The sequence below is a fragment of the Oncorhynchus nerka genome, linkage group LG18 (genome assembly GCF_034236695.1).
Source record: "Oncorhynchus nerka isolate Pitt River linkage group LG18, Oner_Uvic_2.0, whole genome shotgun sequence".
NCBI lineage: Eukaryota > Metazoa > Chordata > Actinopteri > Salmoniformes > Salmonidae > Oncorhynchus > Oncorhynchus nerka.
The window spans coordinates 77,492,451-77,510,103 of NC_088413.1; the positions used below are offsets into that span (position 1 = coordinate 77,492,451).

At 48.4% G+C, this 17,653-nt stretch overlaps 1 protein-coding gene across 1 annotated transcript in view; it reads left to right on the plus strand.

The window, feature by feature from the left end:
• Positions 1-13,743, plus strand: part of LOC115120329 (protein-tyrosine kinase 2-beta-like) — a 79,044-nt gene extending 65,301 nt beyond the window's left edge. Inside the window, exons 24-30 of the mRNA XM_065004366.1 lie at positions 6,363-6,467; positions 6,812-6,937; positions 7,479-7,511; positions 7,713-7,781; positions 8,040-8,174; positions 12,947-13,027; positions 13,282-13,743. Coding sequence (XP_064860438.1) covers positions 6,363-6,467; positions 6,812-6,937; positions 7,479-7,511; positions 7,713-7,781; positions 8,040-8,174; positions 12,947-13,027; positions 13,282-13,488 — 756 coding nt within the window. The 3' untranslated portion in view covers positions 13,489-13,743. The remainder of the gene's footprint in view (positions 1-6,362; positions 6,468-6,811; positions 6,938-7,478; positions 7,512-7,712; positions 7,782-8,039; positions 8,175-12,946; positions 13,028-13,281) is intronic.
• Positions 13,744-17,653: the final 3,910 nt, after the last annotated feature.

Sequence of the window (17,653 nt, forward strand, 5' to 3'; positions counted from 1 at the left end):
GCTGTCCTGTAGGGCTGTCCTGTAACACTGTCCTGTAACACTGTCCTGTAGGGCTGTCCTGTAGGGCTGTCCTGTAACACTGTCCTGTAGGGCTGTCCTGTAGGGCTGTCCTGTAGGGCTGTCCTGTAGGGCTGTCCTGTAACACTGTCCTGTAGCACTGTCCTGTAGGGCTGTCCTGTAGGGCTGTCCTGTAGGGCTGTCCTGTAACACTGTCCTGTAATACTGTCCTGTAGGGCTGTCCTGTAGGGCTGTCCTGTAACACTGTCCTGTAGGGCTGTCCTGTAGGTCTGTCCTGTAGGTCTGTCCTGTAACACTGTCCTGTAGCACTGTCCTGTAACACTGTCCTGTAGGTCTGTCCTGTAGCACTGTCCTGTAGGGCTGTCCTGTAGGTCTGTCCTGTAGGTCTGTCCTGTAACACTGTCCTGTAGCACTGTCCTGTAACACTGTCCTGTAGGTCTGTCCTGTAGCACTGTCCTGTAGGGCTGTCCTGTAACACTGTCCTGTAGGGCTGTCCTGTAGCGCTGTCCTGTAGGGCTGTCCTGTAGGGCTGTCCTGTAGGGCTGTCCTGTAACACTGTCCTGTAGGGCTGTCCTGTAGGGCTGTCCTGTAACACTGTCCTGTAGGGCTGTCCTGTAGGGCTGTCCTGTAGCACTGTCCTCTAGCACTGTCCTGTAGGGCTGTCCTGTAGGGCTGTCCTGTAGGGCTGTCCTGTAACACTGTCCTGTAGGGCTGTCCTGTAGGGCTGTCCTGTAACGCTGTCCTGTAACACTGTCCTGTAACACTGTCCTGTAGGGCTGTCCTGTAGGGCTGTCCTGTAGGGCTGTCCTGTAGGGCTGTCCTGTAGGGCTGTCCTGTAACACTGTCCTGTAACACTGTCCTGTAGGGCTGTCCTGTAGGGCTGTCCTGTAACACTGTCCTGTAGGGCTGTCCTGTAGGGCTGTCCTGTAGGGCTGTCCTGTAACGCTGTCCTGTAGCACTGTCCTGTAGGGCTGTCCTGTAGGGCTGTCCTGTAGGGCTGTCCTGTAACACTGTCCTGTAACACTGTCCTGTAGGGCTGTCCTGTAACACTGTCCTGTAGCACTGTCCTGTAGGGCTGTCCTGTAGGGCTGTCCTGTAACACTGTCCTGTAACACTGTCCTGTAGGGCTGTCCTGTAGGGCTGTCCTGTAGGGCTGTCCTGTAACACTGTCCTGTAGGGCTGTCCTGTATGTCTGTCCTGTAGGTCTGTCCTGTAGGTCTGTCCTGTAGCACTGTCCTGTAACACTGTCCTGTAGGTCTGTCCTGTAGCACTGTCCTGTAGGGCTGTCCTGTAGGGCTGTCCTGTAACACTGTCCTGTAGGGCTGTCCTGTAGCACTGTCCTGTAGGGCTGTCCTGTAGGGCTATCCTGTAGGGCTGTCCTGTAGGGCTGTCCTGTAGGGCTGTCCTGTAGGGCTGTCCTGTAACACTGTCCTGTAGGGCTGTCCTGTAGGGCTGTCCTGTAACACGGTCCTGTAGGGCTGTCCTGTAGGGCTGTCCTGTAGGGCTGTCCTGTAACACTGTCCTGTAGGGCTGTCCTGTAACACTGTCCTGTAGGGCTGTCCTGTAGGGCTGTCCTGTAGGGCTGTCCTGTAGCACTGTCCTGTAGGGCTGTCCTGTAGGGCTGTCCTGTAGGGCTGTCCTGTAGGGCTGTCCTGTAACACTGTCCTGTAGCACTGTCCTGTAGGGCTGTCCTGTAGGGCTGTCCTGTAGGGCTGTCCTGTAGGGCTGTCCTGTAACACTGTCCTGTAGGGCTGTCCTGTAGGGCTGTCCTGTATCACTGTCCTCTAGCACTGTCCTGTAGGGCTGTCCTGTAGGGCTGTCCTGTAGGGCTGTCCTGTAACACTGTCCTGTAACACTGTCCTGTAACACTGTCCTGTAGCACTGTCCTGTAACACTGTCCTGTAGGTCTGTCCTGTAGCACTGTCCTGTAGGGCTGTCCTGTAACACTGTCCTGTAGGGCTGTCCTGTAGCGCTGTCCTGTAGGGCTGTCCTGTAGGGCTGTCCTGTAGGGCTGTCCTGTAACACTGTCCTGTAGGGCTGTCCTGTAGGGCTGTCCTGTAACACTGTCCTGTATGGCTGTCCTGTAGGGCTGTCCTGTAGCACTGTCCTCTAGCACTGTCCTGTAGGGCTGTCCTGTAGGGCTGTCCTGTAGGGCTGTCCTGTAACACTGTCCTGTAGGGCTGTCCTGTAGGGCTGTCCTGTAACGCTGTCCTGTAACACTGTCCTGTAACACTGTCCTGTAGGGCTGTCCTGTAGGGCTGTCCTGTAGGGCTGTCCTGTAGGGCTGTCCTGTAACACTGTCCTGTAACACTGTCCTGTAGGGCTGTCCTGTAGGGCTGTCCTGTAACACTGTCCTGTAGGGCTGTCCTGTAGGGCTGTCCTGTAGGGCTGTCCTGTAACGCTGTCCTGTAGCACTGTCCTGTAGGGCTGTCCTGTAGGGCTGTCCTGTAGGGCTGTCCTGTAACACTGTCCTGTAACACTGTCCTGTAGGGCTGTCCTGTAACACTGTCCTGTAGCACTGTCCTGTAGGGCTGTCCTGTAGGGCTGTCCTGTAGGGCTGTCCTGTAACACTGTCCTGTAACACTGTCCTGTAGGGCTGTCCTGTAGGGCTGTCCTGTAGGGCTGTCCTGTAACACTGTCCTGTAGGGCTGTCCTGTATGTCTGTCCTGTAGGTCTGTCCTGTAGGTCTGTCCTGTAGCACTGTCCTGTAACACTGTCCTGTAGGTCTGTCCTGTAGCACTGTCCTGTAGGGCTGTCCTGTAGGGCTGTCCTGTAACACTGTCCTGTAGGGCTGTCCTGTAGCACTGTCCTGTAGGGCTGTCCTGTAGGGCTATCCTGTAGGGCTGTCCTGTAGGGCTGTCCTGTAGGGCTGTCCTGTAGGGCTGTCCTGTAACACTGTCCTGTAGGGCTGTCCTGTAGGGCTGTCCTGTAACACGGTCCTGTAGGGCTGTCCTGTATGGCTGTCCTGTAACACTGTCCTGTAGCACTGTCCTGTAGGGCTGTCCTGTAGGGCTGTCCTGTAGGGCTGTCCTGTAACACTGTCCTGTAGGGCTGTCCTGTATCACTGTCCTGTAGGGCTGTCCTGTAGGGCTGTCCTGTAGGGCTGTCCTGTAACACTGTCCTGTAGGGCTGTCCTGTAGGGCTGTCCTGTAACACTGTCCTGTAGGGCTGTCCTGTAGGGCTGTCCTGTAGGGCTGTCCTGTAACACTGTCCTGTAGGGCTGTCCTGTAACACTGTCCTGTAGGGCTGTCCTGTAGGGCTGTCCTGTAGGGCTGTCCTGTAGCACTGTCCTGTAGGGCTGTCCTGTAGGGCTGTCCTGTAGGGCTGTCCTGTAGGGCTGTCCTGTAACACTGTCCTGTAGCACTGTCCTGTAGGGCTGTCCTGTAGGGCTGTCCTGTAGGGCTGTCCTGTAGGGCTGTCCTGTAACACTGTCCTGTAGGGCTGTCCTGTAGGGCTGTCCTGTATCACTGTCCTCTAGCACTGTCCTGTAGGGCTGTCCTGTAGGGCTGTCCTGTAGGGCTGTCCTGTAACACTGTCCTGTAACACTGTCCTGTAACACTGTCCTGTAGGGCTGTCCTGTAGGGCTGTCATGTAGGGCTGTCCTGTAGGGCTGTCCTGTAGAGCTGTCCTGTAGGGCTGTCCTGTAGGGCTGTCCTGTAGGGCTGTCCTGTAACACTGTCCTGTAGGGCTGTCCTGTAGGGCTGTCCTGTAGCACTGTCCTGTAGGGCTGTCCTCTAGCACTGTCCTGTAGCACTGTCCTGTAGCACTGTCCTGTTGGGCTGTCCTGTAACACTGTCCTGTAGGGCTACCCTGTAACACTGTCCTGTAGGGCTGTCCTGTAGAGCTGTCCTGTAACACTGTCCTGTAGGGCTGTCCTGTAACACTGTCCTGTAGCACTGTCCTGTAGGGCTGTCCTGTAGGGCTGTCCTGTAGGGCTGTCTTGTAGGGCTGTCCTGTAGCACTGTCCTGTAGGGCTGTCCTGTAGGGCTGTCCTGTAGGGCTGTCCTGTAGCACTGTCCTGTAGGGCTGTCCTGTAACACTGTCCTGTAGTGCTGTTCTGTAGGGCTGTCCTGTAGGGCTGTCCTGTAGGGCTGTCCTGTAACACTGTCCTGTAACACTGTCCTGTAACACTGTCCTGTAGGGCTGTCCTGTAGGGCTGTCCTGTAGGGCTGTCATGTAGGGCTGTCCTGTAGAGCTGTCCTGTAGGGCTGTCCTGTAGGGCTGTCCTGTAGGGCTGTCCTGTAGGGCTGTCCTGTAACACTGTCCTGTAGGGCTGTCCTGTAGGGCTGTCCTGTAGCACTGTCCTGTAGGGCTGTCTTCTAGCACTGTCCTGTAGCACTGTCCTGTAGGGCTGTCCTGTAGCACTGTCCTGTAGGGCTGTCCTGTAACACTGTCCTGTAGGGCTACCCTGTAACACTGTCCTGTAGGGCTGTCCTGTAGAGCTGTCCTGTAACACTGTCCTGTAGGGCTGTCCTGTAACACTGTCCTGTAGCACTGTCCTGTAGCGCTGTCCTGTAGGGCTGTCCTGTAGGGCTGTCCTGTAGGGCTGTCCTGTAGGGCTGTCTTGTAGGGCTGTCCTGTAGCACTGTCCTGTAGGGCTGTCCTGTAGGGCTGTCCTGTAGGGCTGTTCTGTAACACTGTCCTGTAACACTGTCCTGTAGGGCTGTCCTGTAGGGCTGTTCTGTAGGGCTGTTCTGTAACACTGTCCTGTAGGGCTGTCCTGTAGGGCTGTTCTGTAACACTGTCCTGTAGGGCTGTTCTGTAACACTGTCCTGTAGGGCTGTCCTGTAGGGCTGTTCTGTAGGGCTGTTCTGTAACACTGTCCTGTAGGGCTGTCCTGTAGGGCTGTTCTGTAACACTGTCCTGTAGGTCTGTCCTGTAGGGCTGTCCTGTAGGGCTGTCCTGTAACACTGTCCTGTAGGGCTGTCCTGTAGGGCTGTCCTGTAGGGCTGTTCTGTAACACTGTCCTGTAACACTGTCCTGTAGGGCTGTCCTGTAGGGCTGTTCTGTAGGGCTGTTCTGTAACACTGTCCTGTAGGGCTGTCCTGTAGGGCTGTTCTGTAACACTGTCCTGTAGGGCTGTTCTGTAACACTGTCCTGTAGGGCTGTCCTGTAGGGCTGTTCTGTAGGGCTGTTCTGTAACACTGTCCTGTAGGGCTGTCCTGTAGGGCTGTTCTGTAACACTGTCCTGTAGGGCTGTCCTGTAGGGCTGTCCTGTAGGGCTGTCCTGTAACACTGTCCTGTAGGGCTGTCCTGTAGGTCTGTCCTGTAGGTCTGTTCTGTAACACTGTCCTGTAACACTGTCCTGTATCACTGTCCTGTAGGGCTGTCCTGTAGGGCTGTCCTGTAACACTGTCCTGTAGCACTGTCCTGTAGCACTGTCCTGTAGCACTGTCCTGTAGGGCTGTCCTGTAGGGCTGTCCTGTAGCGCTGTCCTGTAGCACTGTCCTGTAGCACTATCCTGTAGCACTGTCCTGTAGGGCTGTCCTGTAGGGCTGTCCTGTATAGCACTGTCCTGTAGCACTGTCCTGTAGGGCTGTCAGGTAGCACTGTCCTGTAGGGCTGTCCTGTAGGGCTGTCCTGTATAGCACTGTCCTGTAGCACTGTCCTGTAGGGCTGTCAGGTAGCACTGTCCTGTAGGGCTGTCCTGTAGGGCTGTCCTGTAGGTCTGTCTTGTCGGGCTGTCTTGTAGGGCTGTCCTGTAGGGCTGTCTTGTAGGGCTGTCCTGTAGGGCTGTCCTGTAGGGCTGTCCTGTAGGGCTGTCCTGTAGGGCTGTCTTGTAGGGCTGTCCTGTAGGGCTGTCTTGTAGGGCTGTCCTGTAGGGCTGTCCTGTAGCACTGTCCTGTAGGGCTGTCCTGTAGGGCTGTCTTGTAGGGCTGTCCTGTAGGGCTGTCCTGTAGGGCTGTCCTGTAGGGCTGTCCTGTAGGGCTGTCTTGTAGGGCTGTCCTGTAGGGCTGTCTTGTAGGGCTGTCCTGTAGGGCTGTCCTGTAGGGCTGTCTTGTATGGCTGTCCTGTAGGGCTGTCTTGTAGGGCTGTCCTGTAGGGCTGTCCTGTAGCACTGTCCTGTAGGGCTGTCCTGTAGCACTGTCCTGTATGGCTGTCCTGTAGGGCTGTCCTGTAGGGCTGTCCTGTAGCACTGTCCTGGGCTTACATATACAGTCTACTGTGTGACTGGTACTGGTCTTCTTTGTCATGTTAATACAGACTGTGTGTTTGCCAGTTCCATGTAGTGTGAGATTGTGTGTGCACAGCATTTCCTGCCGCTAGCATGTGACTTTATAGTAGCTGTGGCGCATCGCTTCTGTGTGTGTGTGTGTGTGTGTGTGTGTGTGTGTGTGTTTTAGCTACCTGGGTCTCTGTGTGCCAGCTCTCCTGTCCTTGCTAGCCCCCCCAGGGCCTGTGATGTCACCACAGCCTATCCCACGTCGCCACGACGATGCAGTGTCGGGGTAAGACCCATAACCACGGCCTCACTACATGGCCAAGCTGCTAGAACCGTACATCATGTATGAAAACCAAATTAGCTTTTTGGTCTCATTATAAGGTTAGGGATCATAATCAGATGTTTAAGAAGGCAGGGTGTCTGATTATGCAATTTGGCCACATAGTGATTAACCTCTCCGTTGCTTCCTGTTGAAATGCATTGTGGGTAGTTGAGCTGCTTGTGCAGAGGCAGTATGGTGTGTTTAACTGTGCTCAAGCCCTATAGACAGATGTTTTTCAACCATCACAACATGGCATCAAACAGGTGTGTGTGTGTGTGTGTGTGTGTGTGTGTGTGTGTGGCGTGTAGGAGCCATGTGGGGTGGGTGATGCGAGGTCTGTCTGGGAGAGGGAGAGGGTGGAGGATACTCTTCGTAGACAAAGAGAGGACATGCTGACAGACAGCCGGTGGCTGGAGCAGGAGGAGAAACACCTGGTAAGAATACAGACAGACAGACAGACAGACAGACAGACAGACAGACAGACAGACGGTGGCTGGAGCAGGAGGAGAAACACCTGGTAAGAATACAGACAGACGGATGGACGGACAGACAGACAGACAGACAGACAGCCGGTGGCTGGAACAGGAGGAGAAACACCTGGTAAGAATACAGACAGACGGACGGACGGACAGACTTTTTGTATTCAGACAGATACAGATGTGATCTTGATTTGACCAGTATTGTCGCAACAACATATTCCTGCAGCAACAGGATGTGAACGTTTAGTCCATAATGTTGATGGGGTGGTTAGGTTGTTAGCTGGCCAACCGTAGGTTACATTAAAAGTGCTACACTTGTGGCTTTTCACTTCATTTTATGTACATCATGAAGCTCTATCTACATTTCGTGCGGGGCAGGAAAATTCTCAGCAATGATAGTGATCAAATTAAGATCCTACATTTTGTAACATTGTAATTCCTGAGAGGTCATCACTTCCCCGTTTCTAACGTATCTCTAATGTACGTGTCCTTGCAGGATCCTGTTCAACAGGAGTTCAGAACAGATACGGTATGTTGTCAGGTATTAGTAGGTGTTGTATCGGTTATGCCAGGATTCAATCCGATAGCACATTGTCGGCAGTGCAAGTCTTAAAGGCAGAGACCACAGTAAACACTGCATTATGTCGGCTCACTCGGAAATGACCTTTTAAATGACTGATTGTCCAAATCCGCCATCGGATTGAATCCCTGCCTCTGTTGTCGTCTACAGCATGAGGAGGAGCCAGCAGACCAAGCCACGCCTCCTCCAGACAAACCACCAAAGGCCTCAGCTCCACAGGTAACAACAAGCAGCCTTTGTAAAGCTGTCCTTCTCTTTTAAAATAAAGTCCTAACTGACCTAAGACAGGGACATTTTACTAGGATTAAATGTTAGGAATTGTTCAAATCTGAGTGTAAATGTATTTGGCTAAGGTATGTATGTAAACTTCCGACTTCAACTGTGCCACACCCCCTCATGCCTTATTGCTTAAATAGATACCTTACCTGCAGCTGATTGGTTGGACAGAGTTGATTGACAGATGTGTGTGTTGACCAGCCTACAGCCACTGCAGAACTCGACCGGACAGATGACCAGGTGTATGTGGGTGTCATGGCGATGGTGAGAGATGTGGTGCAACTGAAGAATGATGTCAACACACTGCCCCCCTCAGAATACCCCAACGCTGTCAAGGTAAGGCGTGGTGTGTTGTGAGTGTCTTTGTGTGTGTGTGTGTGTGTGTGTGTGTGTTTTGAGTGTCTTTGTGTGTGTGTGTGTGTGTGTGTGTGTGTGTGTGTGTGTGTGTGTGTGTGTGTGTGTGTGTGTGTATGTCTCTCTCTCTCTCTCCTTCTCTTCTCTATATGTGTCTCTCTCTCTTTCTCCTTCTCTTCTCTATATGTCTCTCTCTCTTTCTCCTTCTCTTCTCTATATGTGTCTCTCTCTCTTTCTCCTTCTCTTCTCTATATGTGTCTCTCTCTCTTTCTCCTTCTCTTCTCTATATGTGTCTCTCTCTCTCTCTCTCTCCTTCTCTTCTCTATATGTCTCTCTCTCTCTTTCTCCTTCTCTTCTCTATATGTGTCTCTCTCTTTCTCCTTCTCTTCTCTATATGTGTCTCTCTCTCTTTCTCCTTCTCTTCTCTATATGTCTCTCTCTCTCTCTCTCTCTCTCTCTCTCTTTCTCCTTCTCTTCTCTATGTGTCTCTCTCTCTTTCTCCTTCTCTTCTCTATATATGTCTCTCTCTCTCTCTCCTTCTCTTCTCTATATGTGTCTCTCTCTCTCTCCTTCTCTTCTCTATATGTGTCTCTCTCTCTTTCTCCTTCTCTTCTCTATATGTGTCTCTCTCTCTCTCTCTCTCTCTCTCTCTCTTTCTCCTTCTCTTCTCTATATGTGTCTCTCTCTCTTTCTCCTTCTCTTCTCTATATGTGTCTCTCTCTCTTTCTCCTTCTCTTCTCTATATATGTCTCTCTCTCTTTCTCCTTCTCTTCTCTATATATGTCTCTTTCTCCTTCTCTTCTCTATATGTGTCTCTCTCTCTTTCTCCTTCTCTTCTCTATATGTGTCTCTCTCTCTTTCTCCTTCTCTTCTCTATATATGTCTCTCTCTCTTTCTCCTTCTCTTCTCTATATGTGTCTCTCTCTCTTCTCTCCTTCTCTTCTCTATATGTGTCTCTCTCTCTTTCTCCTTCTCTCTCTCTATATGTGTCTCTCTCTCTTTCTCCTTCTCTTCTCTATATGTGTCTCTCTCTCTTTCTCCTTCTCTTCTCTTTCTCTCTTCTCCTTTCTCTATATGTGTCTCTCTCTCTTTCTCCTTCTCTTCTCTATATGTGTCTCTCTCTCTTTCTCCTTCTCTTCTCTATATGTGTCTCTCTCTCTTTCTCCTTCTCTTCTCTATATGTGTCTCTCTCTCTTTCTCCTTCTCTTCTCTATATGTGTCTCTCTCTCTTTCTCTTCTCTTCTCTATATATGTCTCTCTCTCTTTCTCCTTCTCTTCTCTATATGTGTCTCTCTCTCTTCTCTCCTTCTCTCTCTCTATATGTGTCTCTCTCTCTTTCTCCTTCTCTTCTCTATATGTGTCTCTCTCTCTTTCTCCTTCTCTTCTCTATATGTGTCTCTCTCTCTTTCTCCTTCTCTTCTCTATATGTGTCTCTCTCTCTTTCTCCTTCTCTTCTCTATATGTCTCTCTCTCTCTTTCTCCTTCTCTTCTCTATATGTGTCTCTCTCTCTTTCTCCTTCTCTTCTCTATATGTGTCTCTCTCTCTCTCTCCTTCTCTTCTCTATATGTGTCTCTCTCTCTTTCTCCTTCTCTTCTCTATATGTGTCTCTCTCTCTCTCCTTCTCTCCTTCTCTTCTCTATATATGTCTCTTCTCTATATGTGTCTCTCTCTTTCTCCTTCTCTTCTCTATATGTGTCTCTCTTTCTCTTTCTCCTTCTCTTCTCTATATGTGTCTCTCTCTCTTTCTCCTTCTCTTCTCTATATGTGTCTCTCTCTTTCTCCTTCTCTTCTCTATATGTGTCTCTCTCTCTTTCTCCTTCTCTTCTCTATATGTGTCTCTCTCTCTTTCTCCTTCTCTTCTCTATATATGTCTCTCTCTCTTTCTCCTTCTCTTCTCTATATGTGTCTCTCTCTCTTTCTCCTTCTCTTCTCTATATGTGTCTCTCTCTCTTTCTCCTTCTCTTCTCTATATGTCTCTCTCTCTCTTTCTCCTTCTCTTCTCTATATGTGTCTCCTTCTCTTCTCTATATGTTTCTCTCTTCTCTCTTCTCTATATGTGTCTCTCTCTCTTTCTCTCTCTTCTCTATATGTCTCTCTCTTCCTTCTCTTCTCTATATCTCTCTCTCTCTCTCTCTCTTTCTCCTTCTCTTCTCTATATGTGTCTCTCTTTCTCTTTCTCCTTCTCTTCTCTATATGTCTCTCTCTCTCTTTCTCCTTCTCTTCTCTATATGTGTCTCTCTCTCTTTCTCCTTCTCTTCTCTATATGTGTCTCTCTCTCTTTCTCCTTCTCTTCTCTATATATGTGTATCTCTCTCTCTATATGTGTGTCTCTCTCTCTCTCTCTCTCCTTCTCTTCTCTATATGTGTCTCTCTCTCTTTCTCCTTCTCTTCTCTATATGTGTCTCTCTCTCTTTCTTCTCTTCTCTATATGTGTCTCTCTCTCTTTCTCCTTCTCTTCTCTATATATGTGTCTCTCTCTTTCTCCTTCTCTTCTCTATATGTCTCTCTCTCTTTCTCCTTCTCTTCTCTATATGTGTCTCTCTCTCTTTCTCCTTCTCTTCTATATATATGTGTCTCTCTCTCTTTCTCCTTCTCTTCTCTATATGTGTCTCTCTCTCTTTCTCCTTCTCTTCTCTATATGTGTCTCTCTCTCTATATGTGTTCTCTCCTTCTCTTCTTCTCTATATGTGTCTCTCTCTCTCTCTCCTCTTTCTCCTTCTCTTCTCTATATGTGTCTCTCTCTCTTTCTCCTTCTCTTCTCTATATGTGTCTCTCTCTCTCTCTTTCTCCTTCTCTTCTCTATATGTGTCTCTCTCTCTCTCTTTCTCCTTCTCTTCTCTATATGTGTCTCTCTCTCTCTCTTTCTCCTTCTCTTCTCTATATGTGTCTCTCTTTCTCCTTCTCTTCTCTATATGTGTCTCTCTCTCTCCTTCTCTTCTCTATATGTGTCTCTCTCTCTCCTTCTCTTCTCTATATGTGTCTCTCTCTCTTTTTCCTTCTCTTCTCTACATGTGTCTCTTTCTCCTTCTCTTCTCTATATGTGTCTCTCTCTCTTTCTCCTTCTCTTCTCTATATATGTGTCTCTCTCTCTTTCTCTTTCTCCTTCTCTTCTCTATATATGTGTCTCTCTCTCTCTCTCCTTCTCTTCTCTATATGTGTGTGTCTCTCTCTCTCTCTCCTTCTCTTCTCTATATGTGTCTCTCTCTCTTTCTCCTTCTCTTCTCTATATGTGTCTCTCTCTCTCTCCTTCTCTTCTCTATATATGTGTCTCTCTCTCTTTCTCCTTCTCTTCTCTATATGTGTCTCTCTCTCTTTCTCCTTCTCTTCTATATATGTGTCTCTCTCTCTTTCTCCTTCTCTTCTCTATATGTGTCTCTCTCTCTTTCTCCTTCTCTTCTATATATATGTGTCTCTCTCTCTATATATGTCTCTCTCTTTCTCCTTCTCTTCTCTATATGTGTCTCTCTCTCTTTCTCATTCTCTTCTCTATATGTCTCTCTCTCTCTTTCTCCTTCTCTTCTATATATGTGTCTCTCTCTTTCTCCTTCTCTTCTCTATATGTGTCTCTCTCTCTTTCTCCTTCTCTTCTCTATATGTGTCTCTCTCTCTTTCTCCTTCTCTTCTCTATATGTGTCTCTCTCTCTCTCTTTCTCCTTCTCTTCTCTATATGTATCTCTCTCTCTCTCTTTCTCCTTCTCTTCTCTATATGTGTCTCTCTCTCTCCTTCTCTTCTCTATATGTGTCTCTCTCTCTCCTTCTCTTCTCTATATGTGTCTCTCTCTCTTTTTCCTTCTCTTCTCTACATGTTTCTCTTTCTCCTTCTCTTCTCTATATGTGTCTCTCTCTCTTTCTCCTTCTCTTCTCTATATATGTGTCTCTCTCTCTTTCTCTTTCTCCTTCTCTTCTCTATATATGTGTCTCTCTCTCTCTCTCTCTCTCTCCTTCTCTTCTCTATATGTGTCTCTCTCTCTCTCTCTCTCTCTCCTTCTCTTCTCTATATGTGTCTCTCTCTCTCTCTCCTTCTCTTCTCTATATATGTCTCTCTCTCTTTCTCCTTCTCTTCTCTATATGTGTCTCTCTCTCTCCTTCTCTTCTCTATATGTGTCTCTCTCTCTTTTTCCTTCTCTTCTCTATATGTGTCTCTCTCTCTTTCTCCTTCTCTTCTCTATATGTGTCTCTCTCTCTTTCTCCTTCTCTTCTCTATATGTGTCTCTCTCTCTTTCTCCTTCTCTTCTCTATATATGTCTCTCTCCCTTTCTCCTTCTCTTCTCTATATGTGTCTCTCTCTCTTTCTCCTTCTCTTCTCTATATGTGTCTCTCTCTCTTTCTCCTTCTCTTCTCTATATGTGTCTCTCTCTCTTTCTCCTTCTCTTCTCTATATGTGTCTCTCTCTCTTTCTCCTTCTCTTCTCTATATGTGTCTCTCTCTCTTTCTCCTTCTCTTCTCTATATGTGTCTCTCTCTCTTTCTCCTTCTCTTCTCTATATGTGTCTCTCTCTCTTTCTCCTTCTCTTCTCTATATGTGTGTCTCTCTCTCTCAATATGTCTCTCTCTCTTTCTCCTTCTCTTCTCTATATATGTGTCTCTCTCTCTCTCAATATGTGTCTCTCTCTCTTTCTCCTTCTCTTCTCTATATATGTCTCTCTCTCTCTCTTTCTCCTTCTCTTCTCTATATGTGTGTCTCTCTCTCAATATGTGTCTCTCTCTCTCAATATGTGTCTCTCTCTCTCAATATGTGTCTCTCTCTCTGTCAGGCCGTGGGGTTAACTCTTCGTAGTCTGATCCGTAGTGTTGATGAAGTTCTACCATTACTGCACAGTTCTGCCAGAACAGAGGTAATCGTATGGCTCTATTTATTATATTTACATTGACCCCAACCAAAACAAACATGGCCTCGTGCTCTCTCTCTCTCTCTCTCTAGGAGAATCTCAATTGCATTTCCTTGATTACTCAGAGGGGAGGGACTTCTAATTGAATGGGTTTTGAGGAGGCGAGGAAAGGGGGAAATCAAGGAAATGTAATTAAGATTCTCCTCCAATTCTCTCCTCCTCCCTCCCCCCTTCTCTCCTCACCCCCTTCTCTCCTCCAGATCGAGGGAACTGAGAGGCTACTGAATAAGGATCTGGGGGAGTTAATCGCTAAGATGAGATTGGTCCAGCAGAACTCTGTGACATCACTGAAGGGGGAGTGTCAGAGGCAGATGTTGGGCGTCGCCCACACCTTGGCCCTGGACTCCAAGAACCTTCTAGATGCCGTGGACCAGGCTAGGATTAAAGCTAACCTGGCCAAGCCATAAACCACACACACACACACACACACACACACACACACACACACACACACACACACTTCACTTCCTTCATGTACCTTATAGAACATTTTACAGATGCTGATGTAGATTTTCAGTAAGACATTTAGCAGAGCTTGTTGTCTCTATTTGAAAGTATTCTATATTTTACTGTTTGGGCTTTTTTTTTTACTGTGTTTTATTGTAGATGTTTTGGTACGGAGAGACAGAGAGATAGTAAATAAACAGTGTTTCATCATGATATTTAAAGGGTGTGTGTGTGTGTGTGTGTGTGTGTGTGTGAGAAGCTGAGTCTCAGTGGTCTCACTGCTGAGAGACTAGATATGGCTTCCGGTCCCACTACCACTTTTATACAGGTACATAAGCTGTGAAAACATGCCCTGACCTTAGATAAATCACCTCTGGTCTCTGCCCTCCCACCCCTACGGGAGGACAGCTCCAGCTCAACCCAGTCTAAGCTCTTCTCTGTCAAAGGTGGAAACCGCTTCCCCCTGACGATAGGACAGCAGAGTCCCTATCCATCTTCCCCCTGACACTAGGACAGCAGAGTCCCTGTCCGTCTTCTCCCTGACACTAGGACAGCAGAGTCCCTGTCCATCTTCCCCCTGACACTAGGACAGCAGAGTCCCTGTCCGTCTTCTCCCTGACACTAGGACAGCAGAGTCCCTGTCCGTCTTCCCCCTGACACTAGGACAGCAGAGTCCCTGTCCATCTTCCCCCTGACACTAGGACAGCAGAGTCCCTGTCCGTCTTCTCCCTGACACTAGGACAGCAGAGTCCCTGTCCATCTTCCCCCTGACACTAGGACAGCAGAGTCCCTGTCCATCTTCCCCCTGACACTAGGACAGCAGAGTCCCTGTCCATCTTCCCCCTGACACTAGGACAGTAGAGTCCCTGTCCGTCTTCCCCCTGACACTAGGACAGCAGAGTCCCTGTCCGTCTTCCCCCTGACACTAGGACAGCAGAGTCCCTGTCCGTCTTCTCCCTGACACTAGGACAGCAGAGTCCCTGTCCGTCTTCTCCCTGACACTAGGACAGCAGAGTCCCTGTCCATCTTCCCCCTGACACTAGGACAGCAGAGTCCCTGTCCATCTTCCCCTGACACTAGGACAGCAGAGTCCCTGTCCATCTTCCCCTGACACTAGGACAGTAGAGTCCCTGTCCATCTTCCCCCTGACACTAGGACAGCAGAGTCCCTGTCCGTCTTCTCCCTGACACTAGGACAGCAGAGTCCCTGTCCATCTTCTCCCTGACACTAGGACAGCAGAGTCCCTGTCCGTCTTCTCCCTGACACTAGGACAGCAGAGTCCCTGTCCATCTTCCCCCTGACACTAGGACAGCAGAGTCCTGTCCATCTTCCCCTGACACTAGGACAGCAGAGTCCCTGTCCATCTTCCCCCTGACACTAGGACAGTAGAGTCCCTGTCCGTCTTCTCCCTGACACTAGGACAACAGAGTCCCTGTCCGTCTTCTCCCTGACACTAGGACAGCAGAGTCCCTGTCCATCTTCCCCCTGACACTAGGACAGCAGAGTCCCTGTCCATCTTCCCCCTGACACTAGGACAGCAGAGTCCCTGTCCATCTTCCCCCTGACACTAGGACAGTAGAGTCCCTGTCCATCTTCCCCCTGACACTAGGACAGCAGAGTCCCTGTCCGTCTTCTCCCTGACACTAGGACAGCAGAGTCCCTGTCCATCTTCCCCCTGACACTAGGACAGCAGAGTCCCTGTCCATCTTCCCCCTGACACTAGGACAGCAGAGTCCCTGTCCATCTTCCCCCTGACACTAGGACAGCAGAGTCCCTGTCCGTCTTCCCCCTGACACTAGGACAGCAGAGTCCCTGTCCGTCTTCCCCCTGACACTAGGACAGCAGAGTCCCTGTCTATCTTCCCCCTGACACTAGGACAGCAGAGTCCCTGTCCATCTCCTGAAAACATCTGAAACCCTACCTCCTCAAAGGAATATCTTAAATAATCCCACAGCACCAGCTCCCTATCCCTATCTGAAGATGTCAGCTCCCTATCCCTATCTGAAGATGTCAGCTCCCTATCTGAAGATGTCAGCTCCCTATCTGAAGATGTCAGCTCCCTATCTGAAGATGTCAGCTCCCTATCTGAAGATGTCAGCTCCCTATCTGAAGATGTCAGCTCCCTATCTGAAGATGTCAGCTCCCTATCTGAAGATGTCAGCTCCCTATCTGAAGATGTCAGCTCCCTATCCCTATCTGAAGATGTCAGCTCCCTATCCCTATCTGAAGATGTCAGCTCCCTATCCCTATCTGAAGATGTCAGCTCCCTATCTGAAGATGTCAGCTCCCTATCCCTATCTGAAGATGTCAGCTCCCTATCTGAAGATGTCAGCTCCCTATCTGAAGATGTCAGCTCCCTATCCCTATCTGAAGATGTCAGCTCCCTATCTGAAGATGTCAGCTCCCTATCCCTATCTGAAGATGTCAGCTCCCTATCTGAAGATGTCAGCTCCCTATCCCTATCTGAAGATGTCAGATCCCTATCTGAAGATGTCAGATCCCTATCTGAAGATGTCAGATCCCTATCTGAAGATGTCAGATCCCTATCTGAAGATGTCAGATCCCTATCTGAAGATGTCAGCTCCCTATCTGAAGATGTCAGCTCCCTATCCCTATCTGAAGATGTCAGCTCCCTATCCCTATCTGAAGATGTCAACTCCCTATCCCTATCTGAAGATGTCAGCTCCCTATCCCTATCTGAAGATGTCAGCTCCCTATCCCTATCTGAAGATGTCAGCTCCCTATCCCTATCTGAAGATGTCAGCTCCCTGTCTGAAGATGTCAGCTCCCTATCCCTCGCCCCGTAAAAAGAAATACAAAGAGTGATCTAATGTGTGACTTTTCCCCTTACTAGCTCTGACTGCTGATAGTAACTCTGATGGAAAGTGTACTGACTAAGACTGATATGTGGTTATCTGACCTAGCTATCTGAAGATGAATATACTAACTACTGTGATATGTGGTTGTCTCACCTAGCTATCTGAATATACTAACTACTGTGATATGTGGTTGTCTCACCTAGCTATCTGAATATACTAACTACTGTGATATGTGGTTGTCTCACCTAGCTATCTGAATATACTAACTACTGTGATATGTGGTTGTCTCACCTAGCTATCTGAATATACTAACTACTGTGATATGTGGTTGTCTCACCTAGCTATCTGAATATACTAACTACTGTGATATGTGGTTGTCTCACCTAGCTATCTGAATATTCTAACTACTGTGATATGTGGTTGTCTCACCTAGCTATCTGAATATACTAACTACTGTGATATGTGGTTGTCTCACCTAGCTATCTGAAGATGAATATTCTAACTACTGTGATATGTGCTTGTCTCACCTAGCTATCTGAATATACTAACTACTGTGATATGTGGTTGTCTCACCTAGCTATCTGAATATACTAACTACTGTGATATGTGGTTGTCTCACCTAGCTATCTGAATATACTAACTACTGTGATATGTGGTTGTCTCACCTAGCTATCTGAATATTCTAACTACTGTGATATGTGGTTGTCTCACCTAGCTATCTGAATATTCTAACTACTGTGATATGTGGTTGTCTCACCTAGCTATCTGAATATTCTAACTACTGTGATATGTGGTTGTCTCACCTAGCTATCTGAATATTCTAACTACTGTGATATGTGCTTGTCTCACCTAGCTATCTGAATATTCTAACTACTGTGATATGTGCTTGTCTCACCTAGCTATCTGAATATACTAACTACTGTGATATGTGGTTGTCTCACCTAGCTATCTGAAGATGAATGACCTGTAAGTCGCTAAATGACTAACATGCTGTAATCAGGACTGTTTGGAGTGTAAAAATATTCAACCATTACAAATTATATGTTCCCTTAAGCCTAAACTTAACCCTTAAACTTAAAATAGCACTTGAACATATTCAGGACCTGACTTTTCAAAACAGTTATTGCTTTCCTACCCTTTCAGGATATTAAGGTGAAATGTGAGGACATTGGGGTGCTTATAATGTAGGACAACTAGTGCGCACACATACACACACACGCAAACACACAAAGCCTCCCTTTCCAGTTCTCACCAGCAGAGGGAGCTCTGCTGGTGTTTTTTAAGAGCGAAGGGGCCATCGTGAACT